At 37.0% G+C, this 18,974-nt stretch overlaps 1 protein-coding gene across 15 annotated transcripts; it reads left to right on the top strand.

Moving 5' to 3' along the window:
* The first annotated feature begins 925 nt into the window (after nucleotides 1–925).
* On the top strand, nucleotides 926–18,838 carry LOC306995720 (uncharacterized protein). Of its 15 annotated transcripts, none has more exons than XM_079607555.1 (26): nucleotides 926–1,108; nucleotides 3,275–3,319; nucleotides 3,439–3,465; nucleotides 3,581–3,637; nucleotides 3,799–3,816; nucleotides 4,051–4,122; nucleotides 4,197–4,349; nucleotides 4,437–4,469; nucleotides 4,781–4,816; nucleotides 10,616–10,666; nucleotides 10,982–11,029; nucleotides 11,232–11,282; nucleotides 11,946–11,996; nucleotides 12,236–12,280; nucleotides 12,846–12,905; nucleotides 13,024–13,074; nucleotides 14,313–14,369; nucleotides 14,463–14,516; nucleotides 14,902–14,982; nucleotides 16,585–16,701; nucleotides 16,944–16,976; nucleotides 17,044–17,100; nucleotides 17,178–17,252; nucleotides 17,824–17,874; nucleotides 17,959–18,009; nucleotides 18,101–18,838. In XM_079607555.1, exons 1-26 carry the CDS (start codon nucleotides 1,042–1,044, stop codon nucleotides 18,103–18,105), a joined length of 1,446 nt encoding a protein of 481 aa, XP_079463681.1. In that variant the 5' UTR covers nucleotides 926–1,041; the 3' UTR covers nucleotides 18,106–18,838. The 15 variants fall into 15 exon arrangements, with proteins under 15 accessions (XP_079463681.1, XP_079463679.1, XP_079463680.1 ...); XM_079607553.1 differs by having other exon boundaries at nucleotides 16,585–16,734; XM_079607554.1 differs by having other exon boundaries at nucleotides 10,982–11,047.
* Nucleotides 18,839–18,974: the final 136 nt, after the last annotated feature.

The following is an 18,974-nucleotide window of genomic DNA, read 5'->3' as shown; positions in this document are numbered from 1 at the left end:
TGTTCAGATTGCATTGAGATTTTAATATCGCATTAATAAAGGTATTAACATACTTTTTTAATAATAATAAGAATTTATGTGAATGATGTTTTATGTATTATTGTGATATTGTTTCATAAAATTAAATTACATATTTCTCAATAATGACCGACCGACTGTACATTATCCCTTTCTTCGTACAAAATGTGTGGACATATTATATTGTTTTAGTTGAAACTATTTTATAATATTACCTGTATGTTGTATTATATAGTATATTATCTTAACTTTAACTTAGAGAAAAAGGCCACTACAACAAAACAATCAGCCTAAAAACAGTAATACTGTAATATTAAAGTCCTTGATGTAATTTTCAATACAATTGATCATGAAGACATAGATGGCTTTCATGAGCTGATAGACATCCTTGCCATGGACTATGGTCAATATTAGGAAATTGAACCCCTTTATTTCAATGGTCCACTTTAGACATTTTACTAACTATAAGTAACTTTGCAACATGTCAACTAACTCTCATTTATTACTGTCTGCTTAATATCTGCTAAAACTTTATTTTGATGGTCCCTCTAACTCTAACTCAATAGTCTAATACTTTAATGAGAGTTAGTTGACATGTAGTTGCAAAGTTACTAATTAGTAAAATGTGTAAAGTGGGCCATTGAAATAAAGTTTAACCTTAGAAAATATGTGACTACCTTAGGCACCACATATAGGGGCATATCACAATAAACATCTGGATGAGGCTGGCTGTCTTCTTCAGGCTTGGTAGAGCATGAGGAAAGGAGGTAGAATGGGACGAGGTGTGAAAGAAAGGGAGGAAGGGCAGGTGATTTGGTCAGGGGTGCCCAATAGCAAGGCAGAGGGCAGGGCTGGTCAGAGGAAAGACAAGGGCTTCCAGAGAATAAATAAAGGCCAGACGGGCAGATTGGCCAGTGGTGCTGCTTTCAACTAAGGCTGCTTGACTCTCACTTCACCTGTGTGCATTTCTGACTGTCCGCTGTCACCAAGTCTGTCTCTCTGTCTGTCAGTCTGTCTGCCAACATGCTGGTCCGGGCGCTCCTGCAGACCTCACTGGTCCTGTGGCTGGTACAGAACACCATACAAGGAGGTAAGTTAGATGCGTCTTCTGAAGTGCTTGTTGAAGAGGCTTGAGGGTGCACTGTAAAAAATCATTGTTGCTTTAACTTAAAAAAGTAAGTAACTTGGTTGCCTTATAAGTTAATTGAAATAAAAAAATTGAGTTGTTACGAGATTGGTTTAATCAACAGAAACTCAAAATATTACGTTATCTGAACCACATAAATTATCTAAGTTGATTTGATGAAAGAAAAAATGTTGTGATAGCATATCATGTAAATAATTTTTTAGAGTGTGGGTGGAAGGATATAGAAACGATGAGAATTTGTGAATGCGGGAGTGGGAAGAAAGGGGTTTGCTATGATATTTGAGCACACACGGGGTCAAATCATTGTAAGTATGACTGAAAATTAAACCAGATTAACTTGAAATGGGACTACTTATAATGGAAAAGAATCGGTCTGGTAACACAGAGGTTTTACGGTTTTGTGCCTTTGAGGGAGACCCTTAATCGGCTTCAAATATGATGTGTGGTTTTGGTTGCTGATATGTTTTTATTTCAACTGGCACTGTATAGCACAGCAACATATGTGGAGAGACCTTTGTTCAATGCATTTGCTCTCTGAATATCACTTTGAATGTCTAACAGTCTGGACAAACGGTTTGGTAATAAAATGTAAATATGCATGAAAAGGTCTATTAAACTAAAATCAAAAGAAACAAGGAATTATGTATATATATATATTCTATATAATTGCAATTACACTTTAACACCCTTTTGTCTCACCCACTAATGTCACTATATTTTGTCGCAATGCTGGATAACTGAGATCAGTTTGCATACCATTTGAAACAAAATATTCAGAAAAAAACAAAGTTGGATCGCTGAACAAAAGTAACACTAACCTTTTTTTAACCACATCATATGGACTGGAATTTTTATTGAGATTTAAGAAGTTAAAAGTTTAGCCTTTCTGTAGCTTTTTACTGTGTGCTAAACATATATTTAAAAATATAACACTCAAAGCCAACATTATATAAAACTATAAAAATTAACTAAACATTAAAAAAAAATTGGTTTAGAAAGGGTTAGGTTAATCCTTTTCTTCATAAAATATTGCCAGTCTTATGATGACTATGCTTGAAAACACTTCACTGATGTCTGGTGAATCAGTCCTTGTAAATTAAGTGCTTGTGCTGCTTTTCTTGGAAATACCCAAACAATGAGAAAAGTAGCTGTTTGACAGATCAAAAGTGTGTGACAGATCTTTCTACTTGTTTTCACTTTGACTAGACTATCAAATGGTATATATCCATATTTGACAGACAATGTATAGTCTGGACCACTCTTAATAGGACTCACTGTTATCTCAGTCGGCATGATACTGTTATATGATGGTATTATGTCATCAAATGTTTAGCCAACAGTCAAGGATGTTTGTTCCTCAGACTAAAAGGTGTCTGGAAAATGACGGCATGAAATGCACACAACAACTGTATGTTAAATGTATGAAAGCTCTGATAAATAGAGAGAGAAAAAAACCTCTGGAAGTGAGTCACGGCTTGACGTGTCTGAGTTCGCAGGATCCGCTCCAGCCTCCATAAACCTGACCGCAGCTTGAACGCCCGTATTTCATGTCTGAAGATCAAAACCTTGGGCCTACAGGTGACAGCGGTGGTCAAAATTTGTCGACCTCCTGTCAGTCCATTTTGTCCTACAGTGTATGAGCATCAATGGAGGCCTGTTCCAAAAATGTGGAGAGGGTGCAAATTCGCACTGCTAATCTCTTATTAGATGGCACCGTTTCTCAACCATGGAAGTTTTATAGGCCGATTCTAAGAATTCAAACAGGAGTCTCAAAGAGAAGACAAAAAGAGTCACGCTTTGTACGCCACACACATAACATATGCATCGGGAAGAGTCCCGAAATCTATTTGACCACCTTTTTTTTTAGACCTGCCACAGCTTTACGACCTTCATGACCCTGCCTTTAAAAATCATATTGTGATAGTACATAACAATAATGTTATCAGATTGTAATACATTGGCACATTGATATCATATTCATGTGCCACAAATATGTATTTATGATTTATGACAAATATGTATTCATGGTAAATGCCCAAAAAATATATGGTTATTCTTTATTTCTAGGCTCAATGCATTTACACAGTTTTTATTCCCATTGTTTTAAAGGAGTTAGGCCACAGACCGGAGCCCTGGGAAGATTGGCGAATCGAGGTATATTAAAAAAAAATTCATTTCTGTATGTGGTGTATCTTTGAGATATTACAGAGGGTTAGAGGTCAGAGCATTACATCAGATAATGAGTTTCATTACCAATCCTTACTTCTTTGTAGGTCCTGGTATCGGTGCAAAGACCGGAGGTAAGTCTGTCTGCCTGAATCTGATGGATGCTGTTGAATCCAATTAGCAATTTGCTTATGTCAGTTACCTTATCTTACTTTCTTTCTTCCATTTTCTGTACTGTCCTATGTCCAGTGGCTGGTATTCTCGGAGCCCGTGGCTATGGGGCGGGCAGGCTGGGAAATACAGGTGGTGAGTCCATCAACCTCTGATCAAGCTGAGATGAAATGAAAACATAGAACTGATTTTGAAAAGGAGAGCCAATGAGACAGTTTACTATGGTGTTTATTTATAAACTGTGATTGTTAGTCTTTTGGATTCTGTCAAACATACTTTTTTTTCCCCCCAAACAGCTGGCCGTTATCTTGGAGGTGAATTAATCTACTCTTCTCTTTCATTTTGTGCACACATACCTTTCAAAAGCTTGGGGTTGGTAAGATTTTTGGACATTTTGAAAGAAGTTTCTTATGCGTACTGACCCCAAACTTTTGAACGGTAGTGTAAAATGCATGCCAGCATGTGTGTGTGCAATAGCCTGGGTTATTATGCATATGGCTCAATGTGTGTGTAGTGTGTGTATGTGTAATGATCATGGTATCTGTTAGGGGGAGCGTACAGACCCACTGCGATCAGAGGAGGCCTGAAACAAGGATATGGAACACTCGGTTATGGAGGAGGTAAAACTGTCATTCCTAAATAACCATTTCTTATTCTTGCATTCATCACCATGGTCCTACTATTTTGGTCTTAGCCTCAAACCTTGGAACTGGATATGGAACCGGACATGGAACCGGCCTGGGAACCGGCCTTGGAGCTGCCGGGATGGGACTCGGAACAGGGTATGGCCTAGGCAACGGGCTGGGAGCAGCCTTGGGTTATCCAGCAGGGAAGCTTGGAGGAAGAGGTGAGAGCTGCTCATTTGCTTTGCATTCAGGATACATAATTCCTCTTGCACCAGACTTATTTCCTGTTTGATTTTGACACATTCTAGGTTATACCAGTAATGGTTATGGAGCACAGCTTGGTGAGTGTGCGCACCATAACATCCCAAAAATCAATAAACATTATATGACACATTCCAGTTTAATGCCATCATTGTCCGACCCAAACGTTGTGTAGCAGATTGGATCTGATCTAACCAATCAATCACAATTTAACCTTGCACTGTGATTAAAATATTTCACACATAGTGATATATGCCGTCCATTTGCCATGATTAAGTGTCATATTTTTGATGAAGTCGTGTGAGAGTGGGAGTTTATGTGTCAGCTTCCACTAAACAGGCATTTATTTCTTCTTTCTGTAACCTTGACATCTCTCTTGTCTTGTTGCCAGGTTACGGTGCAGGAGGATACACCGGCGCTGGACGCGGTATGTAAACTCTCCCTGTTAGAGCATTATGAAAATGTTTGTAAACTCAGGTGTCTGAACAATGTTTCGTCATTTACTGAGGCTGCTACAGCAACTGACCAGCTTTATTTCAGGAAGCGGTTGGATCTTTTTGTTCAAATAATATTTTCTTTTTTTCAGATTTCTGCAGTAATGTGATAAAGTGAAAATTTGTCACCAGATGCTAGAAAAAAATGTTTCACTCATGAATGATACAGCAGTATTTCTAAATACTTTAGGTGCAGCAAATTTGTGTTTATTTGAACCCTTGTGGCATTTCATAACAAAGTTATTCTGCAATTTAGGGTCTTTTGAAGGGGGGACCATTAACCCCTCAGGGTAACCCAAATTATTTTAATGAATTCAACAACTACAGTTGAAAACTATTATTTTAATTAGATACATTCACCAAAACTGAAAAAAGAAAAATATAGGCCAATGTTTTAACTAACATATATATTTTAAAGGTTAGTTCACCCAAATATGAAAATTCTGTCATACTCACCCTCATGTTGTTCCAAACCCGTAAGACTTTCATTCATCTTCGGAACACAAATTAAAATATTTTTTGATGAAATGAGAGCTTTCTGTCCCTCTATTGACAGCTGCACAACTACCACTTTGACGCTTAACAAAGTCAATAAAGAGATTGTAAAACTAATCCATATGAATTTAGCGGTTTAGTAAAAAATGTTGCTCCAAATCGCAGATTTAATTTAATTTAATTTAAACTTTTATTCACATATAAACATTCATCAACTCACACATCAGTTGTGGTAAACAGAATCTCAAGCATGTTCGCTTGACGTAAGAGAACCAATGAGGTTCATTCTTGTTACGCAGCATGCAGCTTCCGCAAGAGCCATTGTGCCATTGATTAGCAGAACATCACCTGCTGTTAGCATTCCATTGACTCCCATTCATTTTGGCGTCACTTTGACAGCGAATAACTTTACATCTGAGGCGTTTAAAGACTCCATGTGTCCATTGTTTATTTCTAAAGAAACACGAAAATGTATAAAATGCTCCATTGCCTTGGATCTTACGTTATGGCCCCGTAGAAGCAGTTTTTGTAAAAATAAGCTATCGATTGCGTCATAACCACACGACTCTCTGTCGCACAGTAGAGAGATTACCGTATAGACAGGAGGAGAAACTCGCAGGGAATCTTTTACTGTCCATGAGGCAATCGAGGGGACGTGGAGGCATAAAGTAAATAAATAAATACTATGCAAAATGACGAAATAATTAATCAGAATACTTACCAAAAGTTGCTCCTGTTCACGCTCGCCGTCTCTGCAAGATTCGGTGGGTGATTCAGATTTCTCTTGGCACAGCTATTAGAAGACTTGCAATTGTCAGACAGGTTGCTCACGTCACATCTACGTTGTCATCAAGCTCAGTTTGAGTCTGCGCAGTACGCTCGGCCATCAGGAAGTGCGTACTTCTAATTCACCTTTGGCTAAGCCCCGCCCCCCCCTAAGTTAACTTGTCCATGAAAAGGGGCTGCAATATGCGTTCGAAGGCTATATTCAAGACATACCAGTGAAACGCAAGCAACAACAAGGCATCCAAATAGAGGCAAAAGCATAACGGTCACAGTCAAAAAATGAACCACCGCATATAATCGAGACGGAGGCTGTGACTAACAATATCAAGGAGCAACACTGTTCATGCAAAGCTGGGTAGGTCTCTATTCACTTCTATAGTCGTTATTACAAAGCAAACGGACTACGCGAGTATAAAGTTGTATTTATTAGTAGCGTGTGCTAGCGTATCAACAATTAGGGTAGAGAACCGAAATCATAATCTAAAACAGCATAAAACTGTCTAACTAGTATAACTTCACAGTAGCCTAAGGTTAAAAGCAAAAATAGAGCACACAAAAGTGTGCTTGTCGATCTTGAGGGGTTTCGCTGACTGTGAAGGACGTCCACACAGTTTAATCCAAAGACGACACTTGTCAGGATTTGACTTCGGTTTTGGGAAGGGAAAAAAACGGACACCCCCCTCCAACCTCTCTGGGAAACGCGTATCTGTGTTACAAATGCCCCAGGCACAACGTTTAACCATATTTTTGATAAAACTACGACGGTATAGCCTGCCGAGACCAAAAATATTCGAGACGCCTGTGTTAAAGTCAATGGAGCGCTGTGAAAAAGTGTCGGACCTCTGTGGGAGCTCGTTCTTGGCTGCGCTGTGATTGGTCACAGGGTGTGGCTTAGCCAAAGGCGAATTGACTTCACTTGTCTTCGTTGAATGAATCCTGAATCCAATGGGGTCGCTGTGTCCATTTCTTTTACGGTCTATGGTGCTCGCGCGTCAAGCAGGTTCGGTTGAGCTTCTCTTTATGTTTGCTGTCATGCTGATCAATGTTTATATGTGAATAAACGCCTTAATTCAGACTGTTTATCATATAAAGCAATCATGTCTCTTCAGAAATTTGGACTAAACCTTTCAATTTTTATGGATTAGTTTTACGATCTCTTTATGAACTTTTTAAGGAGTCAAAGTTTTAGTTGCGTATAGCTGTCAATGGAGGGACAGAAAGCTCTCAGATTGCATCAAAAAGATCTTCAATTGTGTCCCAAAGATGAATGAAAATCTTACAAGTTTGGGACAACATGATGGTGAGTGATTAATGACAGGGTGCACTATCCCTTTAATAAATGTGAAGTTCATAAATGTGCAAAAAATATTGCATATAAGATCAGCCTATTTCTAATGTAATCTTTTGACATTGCATGTTATGCATTGCATGACCTAAATGATCAAATAATTAGGTATTGAATACATTAAATATTACTTTTAGTGCCTTTTAATAAGCTGCTGGATAGTTCACTTTAAAATTAAAATTCTGTCATCATTTACTCACCCTCAAGTTGTTTCAAACCTGTATTAATTTTATTTCTTCTGCTGAACACAAAGAAAGATTTTTGAAGAATGTCAGTAACCAAACAGTAGACTGTACCCATTGACTTCCATAGTATTTTTTTTTCCTACTATGGAAGTCAATGGGTACAGACTACTGTTTGGTTACTGACATTCTTCAAAATATCTTTCTTTGTGTTCAGCAGAAGAAATAAATTAATACAGGTTTGAAACAACTTGAGGGTGAGTAAATGATGACAGAATTTTAATTTTAAAGTGAACTATCCCTTTAAGTTTTAAATGCTGAATGAAGTAGCCTGAGCAAAAAAAAAATGTTTTCAGTTGTTGACTGCAGTACCATTATGTGCCACTGAGGTTCGCTGCAACCCGGTAAAACCGAAGATGTGATTGATTAATTTGCATTGCGTTTGTCGACACTTAATTGTTTTCAGAATCATTTATATACTTTTATGATCGTTTAACTATATGCTTGAAAGCATGCTCCAACCTATCAAAAGTAATTTAGTGCTTTGGAAAAAGTGACGCTGGTCACATGTTGTGGTGGATGTGCCAGTGTATGCGTGCGTGTTATCAGGTAGGCTATTAGGTGGTTGTGGATGGTTGTTTCTTTGCACATCGTATTTGTCATAGGTGCAGTCGGTTTGTAAGTGTTATATGTGCACAATCTAAATGTTTACCATAAGAAAACGTTGCTATGACAAGTCTTGCTGGAATATTTGAGCCACTTTGTTTGTTTGTTTGTTTAATTGCAGTAATATTGTGTGTGCTTTGCAATAGGATCTGTAATTAGCATTCTGGGTTGATTCGAAGCTTATTCAGATTTTTATGATATGGTAGGTGTTTCTGCTCGACTAGGTGTGGATCTCGATTTTCTGATTTGTAATGAGGAGATTTGTCTTCAATCATATTGTTTTATTGTCCTTTCATGCTCATTTAAAGCATTTATTGGCTTGTGTTGTTGACGTTTGGGCCTGACTCCCCTGTCTCTGTGCTGCTATTTTTGAAGGTTTAGAAAGAGCATAAAAAGGACTCATCATCAGAGGTCTTCAATCTTGATCTTGAAAACCCACTGTCCTGCAGAGTTTAGCTCCAACCAAACACACCTGAACCAGCTAACCAAGGACCGTGGTTGAAAATAACAGACAGGTGTGTTCGAAATAAACTTTGCAGGACAGAGGTCTCCAGGAGCGGGGTAGAATACCTCTGATCTAGATTCTCAGGTTCAGGTTTCAGTTTTAAAGTTCAGTTTTGTTGTCCAGCCTGCAGTGGACATATTATTTTGCCTATGCAAAAACAATTGGAGGAAACATTAACAGAGATGTTTGAATCGGCAGGTATTGCAGGCCTGAATCAAATGCTTCCCATACAAAACACACACACACACACACACACACACACACACACACACACACACACACACACACACACACACACACACACACTCACTCTCACGCGCACAAACAAACAAGTTTGTTTTGCTATATTTGTGAGGACATTCCATAGGCGTTTTTTTATACTGTACAAACTGTATATTCTATCCCCTTACACTGCCCCTATCCCTAAACCCATCGCAGGAAACATTCTGCATTTTTACATTTTTTATTAAACATTGTTTTTTTTATGTTTAAGCTATTTGAATTATGAGGACTCATGAAATGTCCTCATAAACCACATTTAAGTTGTAATACACATTATACACTCATTATACAAATTTGTGTCCTCATAAATCACATAAACAAGAGCACACACACACACACACACACACACGTGTATATATATATATATATATGTATGTGTGTGTGTGTGTGTGTGTGTTCTCACTTGCTCATCAACAACAATAACTTAACAGTAGGTCCTGTAAGTCCTTGTTCCCCCTCTGGATAAACCCGTTTCAGATAGCACTGAACCAACACTGTGAACATTGATTTGATCAAGAAGTCATGATAACATAACTCATCACAATAATTTATAATAAATAATAAGTTATACAAAATTCAACAACATTTTTCAAGTCAGATGTCAAAATATCCACCTTATTTTTCAACGCAGAAGTAAGCTATTTCCTGTGAATGTACAAGGCTTCCAGTTCATTAGCCACTATGGGTAAATAACTAGGAATAACAAAGTGCAGTAAGCTATAAAAAATATTTTTTTATTATAATAAATTCAATTATGATTACTTTACAATTAAGTCTCATTTATGAACATTATTTAATGCATTTGCTAACATAAACATGCATTTATTAACTGTTGTTAATGTTAGTTAATAAAAAATATTAATGTTCATGTTAGTTCCCGGTGCATTAAATAATGTTAAAAAAATCTTAAAATATGTATTCGTAAATGTTGATATTAACATTAGGCTAACAAAGATTCAGAAATGTTGTAGTATTGCTATTTTTTAGGTCATGTTAACAAATGAAACCTTATTATAAAGTGTTACAATTAAATTGATAACAAATACCAGTCTGCAACATCAAGCAGCATAACATACTGTTTTTGCCTGCTATTATGACAATAATAAGGTTGATTAGACCTAGAAAGCAGGATTGTACAGTTCCATTCAGTGTCATTGTTGTGTCTGTGTTGTTGTTGTATGTGGAAGAGTTTCTGTTGTGTTCTTCCATCGTTGCGTTCTGTATCTTGTCCCGCGGCCGTGACACAATAGAGATATCCTGTTGTACTAGTGTTACTAGTACAACTAGTATTAGTGATCTTTGTCAAATCCAGAATCAATGTCCTATGCAACTTAGGTGTTTGAAAAACCAGAAATCATGCTGCTTCAACTTGATCTTTGTCAAGTTACTAAGTGCAATTTGCATTATGTTGCTTTTTTATCTTCCTAACCCTTGAAATCATTGCTTCCTGCTGATATGTCTGTATTCACAGGTGCTGGGCCTACAGGTGGCCAGCTCGTGTCACAGGGAGAGAGGGCCAATGGTAAACCTCAGTACTTCCATGTGTGACTTTCATGCTTTTTATAGCTTTTTAAATCTGCTGTTCTGAATTTTTGTTTACAGTATTTAAGCCATTTGCACTGCATGGTGCACTGATGGCCCATGAATCCCATGAAAATAAGCACAAATTACTTTTTTGGGTGGTATATTTCTCTCTGTTACCTCACTATGCCTTGAAATGTGTTGATTTTCTTTGATGTTTCTCCTGCAGACCATCTCTCTATGCTATTGCATCATTGGCAGCTGCTGTGTTGATAGTATCTTGTTAGCGAACGTTAACTGGTGTTGTGCTGTTTAGGTTATGGTCACGGAGGGGTCCCTAATGGACAGGGTGCAATAACCAATGGTAAACCTCATCCCAGATGTATGTGTGACTTGGTTTTTGCATGATATTAATTACTGTAGCCTCTGTGTTTTAATATGATAGTTGTAGTAAATGGTCAAATATGTACAGTATAGTTAGTTCACAGTTCAAGCAAGGATAAATTTTGAGTATTTGGGAGTTTTATGTGGGACTGGTACATAGTAACTGTAGCTGCGGTCCATAGGTTTCCCCTCAAGACCAGGAGTGACCAATGGACTGAGGGCTCAAATTAAGGGTAAACGCACTCCATCAGCTTATAGCATTTACCTGAATTAATGCCAATCAGAGCACATCAGATTTTAGAACATTTAAAATATTTTCTTTGTACAATAACGTTCAAATGTTTAGGGCCGGTAAAAATTTTGTTTAAAGTCTTATGCTTACCAAGGCATATCAAGCATTTATTCGAACAAAACACGGTAATATTGTTACATTTTATTTCAATTTAAAATAACACTTTTCTATACTAATATATTTTTAAATGTAATGTGATGGCAAAGCTAAATTTTCAGCATCATGACTCTTGTCTTCAGGATCACATGATCCTTCAGAAATCATTCTAATATGCTGATTTGATGCTTAAACATTTATTATTATTATCAATTTTGAAAACAGATTTGCTGCTTAATATTTTTTTTGAAAACATGATTTGTTGCTTTTATCAGATTCTTTTACGAATAGAGAGTTCAAAAATGAGTTTTTATTATAGAAATGTTTTGTAACACTATTAATGTCTTTACTGTCACTCTCTGATCAATTTAATGTGTCTTTACTAAATAAAAGCATTCAGTTTCTTAAAAATAAATACATTTAAAAACGTAAAACTTCTCTGTGTAGATGTCTATGAACCAAATGATCAATAGATGATCCTGTAGGTAACTACTGTTGTAATCTCTAGGCTATGGTCCAGCAGCAGATATGTCTAATGGACAAGGAGTTATAAACAACGGTAAAGCCTTCACTGTATTTGTCAATAAAGCAAGTTTTTATCGCCTCAGTAGCATAGAAACTATCTGTTCTACAAATTGAGTATCGGTTAAAAGTTCCTGTAAATAAATGTGATTTACAATGTGCATTGAAAGTAAAGGGAGATGGAAAGGCAATGCATAAAAAAAGATATTGCATAGATGATAGGAACTATGTTAGACTCCCAGTGTTGAGATAAACCACTGTTGTGATACAATACAGGAGCAGTTTTGCCCAGCCGACAGGGCACCAAGCCATCCAATAAGGGTAAACGTCTTCCATATTAAAATGTCACCGGTTTATGGCTGAATGCATGTCATGAGGTGGTGTTTTCCCCAGTCTAAAATCAATACCGTACTCAAACCGCCATTGAATGAAAGGGAAATATGGCCTATGACACATTAGAGTGTTAGTGATTGCGGACTGGAAAATCCACCCCTCATCATGGACTCATTGCAGCTGCAGGTCTATGAATAAGTGCTTTTCTCTAGAACAGCTCTTCAGTGTGTGTGTGCGCGCGTGCGCATCTATTTCTTGGGGCTGTTCTCTTTTCTGTTCACTTTTCTTTTTATATGCTTCACATGAGCCTTTATCTTTATATCTACATCTGTGCTGATGTGTGTCTGCATGCTGCATTATTTTTCTCCCACAGGCCATATGTATGGACTAGTCACACTGTGAAGTATCTTGCATGATTATTCTGACCCACAGGCCCCTGAATGATCACAGGATTCTGTGACAACTGTGATTTTTATTAAAGTATATATATATATATAATATACATATAAATACTAGTGGTCACAGTTTCACAGTTATCATGTTTTGTCCACAGGGTACGGCCTTGGTGCTGCTGGCTATCTTGGAGCTGGTTTTTCTGACGGTTATGGAGCAGGTATGTAGAAATTGTAAAATATTGTTTATTTCCCAGAAGGCACATTATCATAAATATATGCTATAGTATATTCATATTTTGGTAACAGCTAACTTTTTTACTTTTATTGTTGATGCAGGTCTTGGGGTTGGTGGATATCCACAGGGAGTTAGGGCAGGAAAGCAAATGGGTAAGTAATGTGCATTTCTTCATTATATAGAGGAGACCGGGGCTAGTTGTCACACTGGGAAGTTGCCACAAGGGCTGGCTATATAAATACACATTCAAATAATCAAAGTGACAGTAAAGATGTGTTATGTTACAAAATATTTCTATTTCAAATCACTGCTGCTCTTTTGAACTTTCTATTCTTTAAAATAATCCTGAAAAAAAGTCATGATTTCCAAAAAAAATATTAAGCAGCACAACTGTTTTCAACATTGATAATAATAATAAACGTTTCTTGATCAGCAAATCGTCATATTGGAATGATTTCTGAATGATCATGTGACACTGAAGACTGGAGTAATGATGCTGAATATTCAGATTTGCCATCACAGGAATAAATTACACTTTAAAATATATTCAAATAGAAAATAGTTATTTTAAATGGTGATATTTCACAATATTACTGTTTTACTGATCAAATAAATGCAGCCTTGGTGAGCATTAGAGACTTTTTTAAAAACAATAAACAATCTTACAGACCCCAGACTTTTTAACAGTAGTGTATGGTGGTTTCCAACAGTTCAAATACAAATTATTGACACTAAAATTCCAATATCATCTTATGTTTTCTATAGTATTGTGTAAACAGCGCATGTCACATTTGTATTGAGGCAAATTGTCACTTTGTGTCACCTTTACATTTTTACTCTTTCATGAATGGTTTTACATTTCATAATTTCCCTGTTTAAAATGTTCTGGTAGGCTTCCATTTGTGACAACTTGTATGTACTCTATAATGCCCTAAAATATTTACTGTAGTAAAACACAAATGTGACAACTACTGTCTTTTCCCCCTATGTAGACAATTTAAACAACGTCCAGGTGTCTCTTCTGATAACTGTTCTTGTCTCTGTTAGTACTCAAGTGAATCTATTTGTAAAATCATATATTGGTGCACTGATGCATTAAGCCCAGAGTGTGTTGGGATCATCAGCCTGCTGGTTCAGCAGAAAGCCAAGAGCCGCTCTAGAGGCAAAGTGTCCCTCTAAGACCTCTGCGTTTGGTTGCTTGCAGAAACATGTGCATGCTTGTTTGTGCAAGAAACACCCAAAATTTCACACTCATTATTTTCCGAATCATCTTGGTTGCAAAGTGGTTGAGTTTGACTGAGGAAACACAGAGGTGCTTCCTGTGTTACTTTAACACTTTATCATTGTTTTCCAGCACTGAGTGTTGAGTTGAATATTGTTTTCTCATCAGGCTACGGTAATGGATACGGCAGTGATGTTTATGGCGCGGCCGACGGTTACGGGGGAGGTGAGTCAGACTGGACTGTTACGAGAGTGTCCTAATGTCACACTAACATATAGGCATAATTATAATTGAGTGACAATTATAATTATGTTACAGGACCTGTCTACCCATCAATGTTAGCTGATAATATTGGCCTGAATGGTGCAGCTGGTAAGGCTGAAGGTTGTTAGTCTAACCAACAACATCGCATTCACACTGAAGAGAGATTCAAAACACCTACAATAATGTCAACACGGGATCGAGTGTTTAATTCACTCTGTCCTGTGATTATACGCAATATTATTTTACTCAAGATTGTAGAAAATAACCTCATCAAGCTTAATCTGGGTAACTGAAGTATCTGAACTGCAATAGCTTAACCACTAGAGAGAGCAGATGTTGCCTTTGTACATGTTTTTTATACTAGTAAGGTAATTGCATGCTCAAGACTGTAATTTTCTACTAGAATACTGGAATACAGGAATGGTAAAGCAAGTGTTAACTAGAAGCAGCATCCTCGGCATGAGAAGTGAACTCACGATGTCTGCTCTTGCAGGTTTTGGAGCTGGAGGCCTCGGAGGTCCAGGGATGATGGTGAACCCCGGTCTGGGTACTGATGCCAAGTCTAGAAAGTACGGTAAGAAAAAAGACAACAGAAGACTCAGCATCCAAAATTTACTTTGGCAATTCATCAAAAATGAGATTTATTCAATTCAATCTAATTAATTTAAACACACTATTTACACTACCATTCAAAAGTTTGGGGTCTTTTAATGTTTCTGAAAAAAGTCTATTATGCTCACCAAGGCTCCAATTATTATACAGTGATATTGTGAAATTATACTACAATTTGAAATAACTGTTTTCTATTTTAAAATATTTTTTAATATATTTTATTCTTGTCATGTTTTCCAGTCTTCAGTGTCACATGATCCTTCGGAAATCATTCTAATATGCTGATTTGCTGCTCAATGAATATTTCTTATTATTATCAATGTTGAAACCAGTTGTGCTGCCTAATATTTTTGTGTATAACGTGATAATATTTTTTCAGGATTCAAAATAACTGCATCAATTTAATGCTGGAAAGCTGGACCGATTCAAAATATATATATATACACACAGGTGCTGGTCATAAAATTAGAATATTATCAAAAAGTTGATTTATTTCAAGAATTCAACTTAACAGGTGAAACTAATATATTATATGGACTCATTACATGCAAAGTGAGATATTTCAAGCCTTTATTTGTTATAATTTTGATGATTATGGCTTACAGCTTATGAAACCCACAAAATCAAAATCCCAGAAAATTAGAATATTAAATGAAATCACACAGTAATTACACAGTAATACCATGGTCATTGAACCAGTTTTGGTTCTTTTGGCAGTGTGGGCAGGTGCAAATCCTGCTGGAAAATGAAGGAAGCATGAAGTGCTCTGAAAATGTCCTGGACGGCTGCGTTGACTCTGGATTTAATAAAGCACAGTGGACCAAAGTCCTCTTTTCTGATGAGAGCAAATTTTGCATCTCATTTGGAAACCAAGCTCCCAGAGTCTGGAGGAAGAGAGGCACACAATCCAAGATGCTTGAAGTCCAGTGTGAAGTTTCCACAGTCTCTGTTGGTTTGGGGAGCCATGTCATCGGCTGGAGTTGCAAATGAGATGCAAAATTTGCTCTCATCAGAAAAGAGGACTTTGGTCCACTGTGCTTTATTAAATCCAGAGTCAACGCAGCCGTTTACCAGGACATTTTCAGAGCACTTCATGCTTCCTTCATTTTCCAGCAGGATTTGCACCTGCCCACACTGCCAAAAGAACCAAAACTGGTTCAATGACCATGGTATTACTGTGTAATTACTGTGTGATTTCATGTAATATTCTAATTTTCTGGGATTTTGATTTTGTGGGTTTCATAAGCTGTAAGCCATAATCATCAAAATTATAACAAATAAAGGCTTGAAATATCTCACTTTGCATGTAACATTAATATATTAGTTTCACCTGTTAAGTTGAATTCTTGAAATAAATCAACTTTTTGATGATATTCTAATTTTATGACCAGCACCTGTATGTATGTATGTATATATATATATATAATATATATATATATATATATATATATATGCTCAAATGATCAGTGTTTTGTCAAGCCAATGTACGTGTGTTCTTCTTTGTCTAGTTATGCCTTATTTGTTGTGGTTGCTTGATCCTGTCATGCCTCTGGTTTGTCTAAAGGGGCTGGTGGAGTGCTTGGAGCTGCCGGATCCTTGCCTTACGGAGGCCAGCCTGTGGTCTCAGCTGGACTTGGCCCTCAAGGCAAGACTGGTGGTTATGATGGAACTACATATGGAGGTATACCAACCCTCGGGCCAGACACTGGTCTGGGTATGTGCATTACACATGTTTGTTATTCAAATGAAACATGCAAATCCCGGCTTTGCTGATGCTTTGCCTGAGAATTTGACTTGAACGTGAAAGTGCCTTGTGTGAGAAAAAGAAAGAAGATGATTTAAACAATATAATAAAGTATATGAATAAACCAAATATGATCATTAAGATCAGATAAGGAAGTAAAGATGGTCTGTCTCTATTAGGTGGTACAGGTGGAGCAATGGAGCCTTTAGCAGGTAATATATTTATGATATTTCATACCTAAGTCACTCTTACTTTTATAACAAATTGCTACTGGTGCAGGTGGAGCTGTAGGCCAGAATCCTTACAGTGCACCAGTCATTGCAGCTGGGATTGATGGTAAGTTGGTAAGAAAAAGAGAGAAAGAGAACTGGACTGTCTGATTGTAATACAGGTGTAAATGTGTTTACCCGCAGGTGATGCTGGTTATCCTTTTGGTGCTGAGCAACTCAGTCTGGGCGCCGATGTTACGAAGACAGCCGCCAAATATGGTGAAAATATGAGAATTTTTTTTTTTATTCACATATAATAAGATCAGTAAGCATGAACATAATGCATATTTGTTTCTTAAACTTTAGTTGGCCGTTAGAATTGCATTATTAATAACTTGGAGAGTTAAAGTAACTCAAAATTGCTCAATAAATATTGTTTACCTGTATGGGTCCAATTATTATATGACCACTAGGGATTCATTGATATTTCGCTATTATGCGAATGACTTTTCTTGCAATGGCTGATAACCGATCAAAGGCCGATATATTAAAACTGTGTGCCATTTTGCCTGAGTAAATAAAATAAATAAATAAAAGGCATCTCAAAATGAAAATGGATATTAATTTTGTGATTTTCTAAATATTAGCTTTAAGTGAGTGTTAAATGACAGCAAAGGTCATTTAAATGTAAAAATGGATAAAATTAGCATGTACTTAATAACCATTTAATACATAGCCGTTCAATACTTGTCTTGATCATTTCTCCACTAACATGTTAATGGCTAGCAGCCATCATTGACTGAATACAAGCCTTTGACTAATAGCGAGTGTGATGACTGATCATTTCTAGGCACAGGCTATGCAGCAGCGCTAACCACTGGGGGTCAAGGTTCCTATGGTGGTGAGTACTGATGTGATTTCTGTTAAACCAACAAGTTTATCTGAAGTGGGCTTAGTTTCACTATGTTCAATCTTTCTTCTATAGGACAGAAGGATGGAAGCAAACTTAGTGGCATCTATGGGAATGGGTACAAAGGTAGATGATGTAGAAGATCTGTATTTTTAACTCAGTATATTGTGTCTTCTATCATTTCTCATGCATCACTTCTCATCCTCTGTCTTTTTAGGTTGATTTCCTGGGCCATGCTGTTAAACTCGTCAGTGTTTTTTGGCCCCTTTTCGCCCAGTGTTCCTCGCCGTTGTGCAGTTTTGTGACATGTTTTTGTCTGGCATATTGTTTTAGCTTTACTTTTGTGCCCATTTGTGTGGGCATGTGTGTTTTGTGTGTATGTGTGGTTTTGGTGTTTGTTGTTATGTGGCTTGATGTTTGTGGATGTTCCCTCAGTCTGTTTATTTGTCTTGTCCAGTGGAGTGTTTCATGTCCTTGTGTGTCTCTGTATCTTACTAAAAACATGCTAAGCATTTCATTGGCTGTTATTTTAATTCTTATGAAACACTAAATATTCCACCTCCTAATCTGACTCCTTAGTGTTTGTTTGACAACCATATGATCATTGAGGATGTCATAAAAATGATGGGTGATGATGGGGTTTGAACCTGCGCTATTAGCATCAGAACAACCCAAGAGATGGTTTTGATTTCTATTGTGAGGACATTTCTTTTTGTCTTATCAAATTAAACATTATGTAAGCTCTTGAAGCGAGACGGTAACAAAATGACAGGGTATAACATAACAGTGATAATCTTGTGAGCTCATATGGGTGTACATACTGCTCACAGTTCTCATCCGTTTACAGGAAAACCACACAACAAGCATCCTGTGTCACACTGGTGAGACACCATTTAAGAAAAAATTAATCAGGGCCATTGTTAAAGAGAGAACAATAAAGATTCTGTCATCATTTACTTGCACTCGTGTCTCTCATTCCGAACCGGTTTCACTTTTTTTCTCTCTCCCCAAATGGCAAAAAATACAACAGAAAAAAATAGTTTTTTTTTTTTTTTGGTCTATAGAATAAAAGTCAGTGGGGTCCAGTGTTG

This window comes from Phoxinus phoxinus (genome assembly GCF_949152265.1).
Source record: "Phoxinus phoxinus genome assembly, chromosome: 1".
Taxonomy (NCBI): domain Eukaryota; kingdom Metazoa; phylum Chordata; class Actinopteri; order Cypriniformes; family Leuciscidae; genus Phoxinus; species Phoxinus phoxinus.
This window is presented reverse-complemented; position numbering and strand designations above follow the sequence as displayed.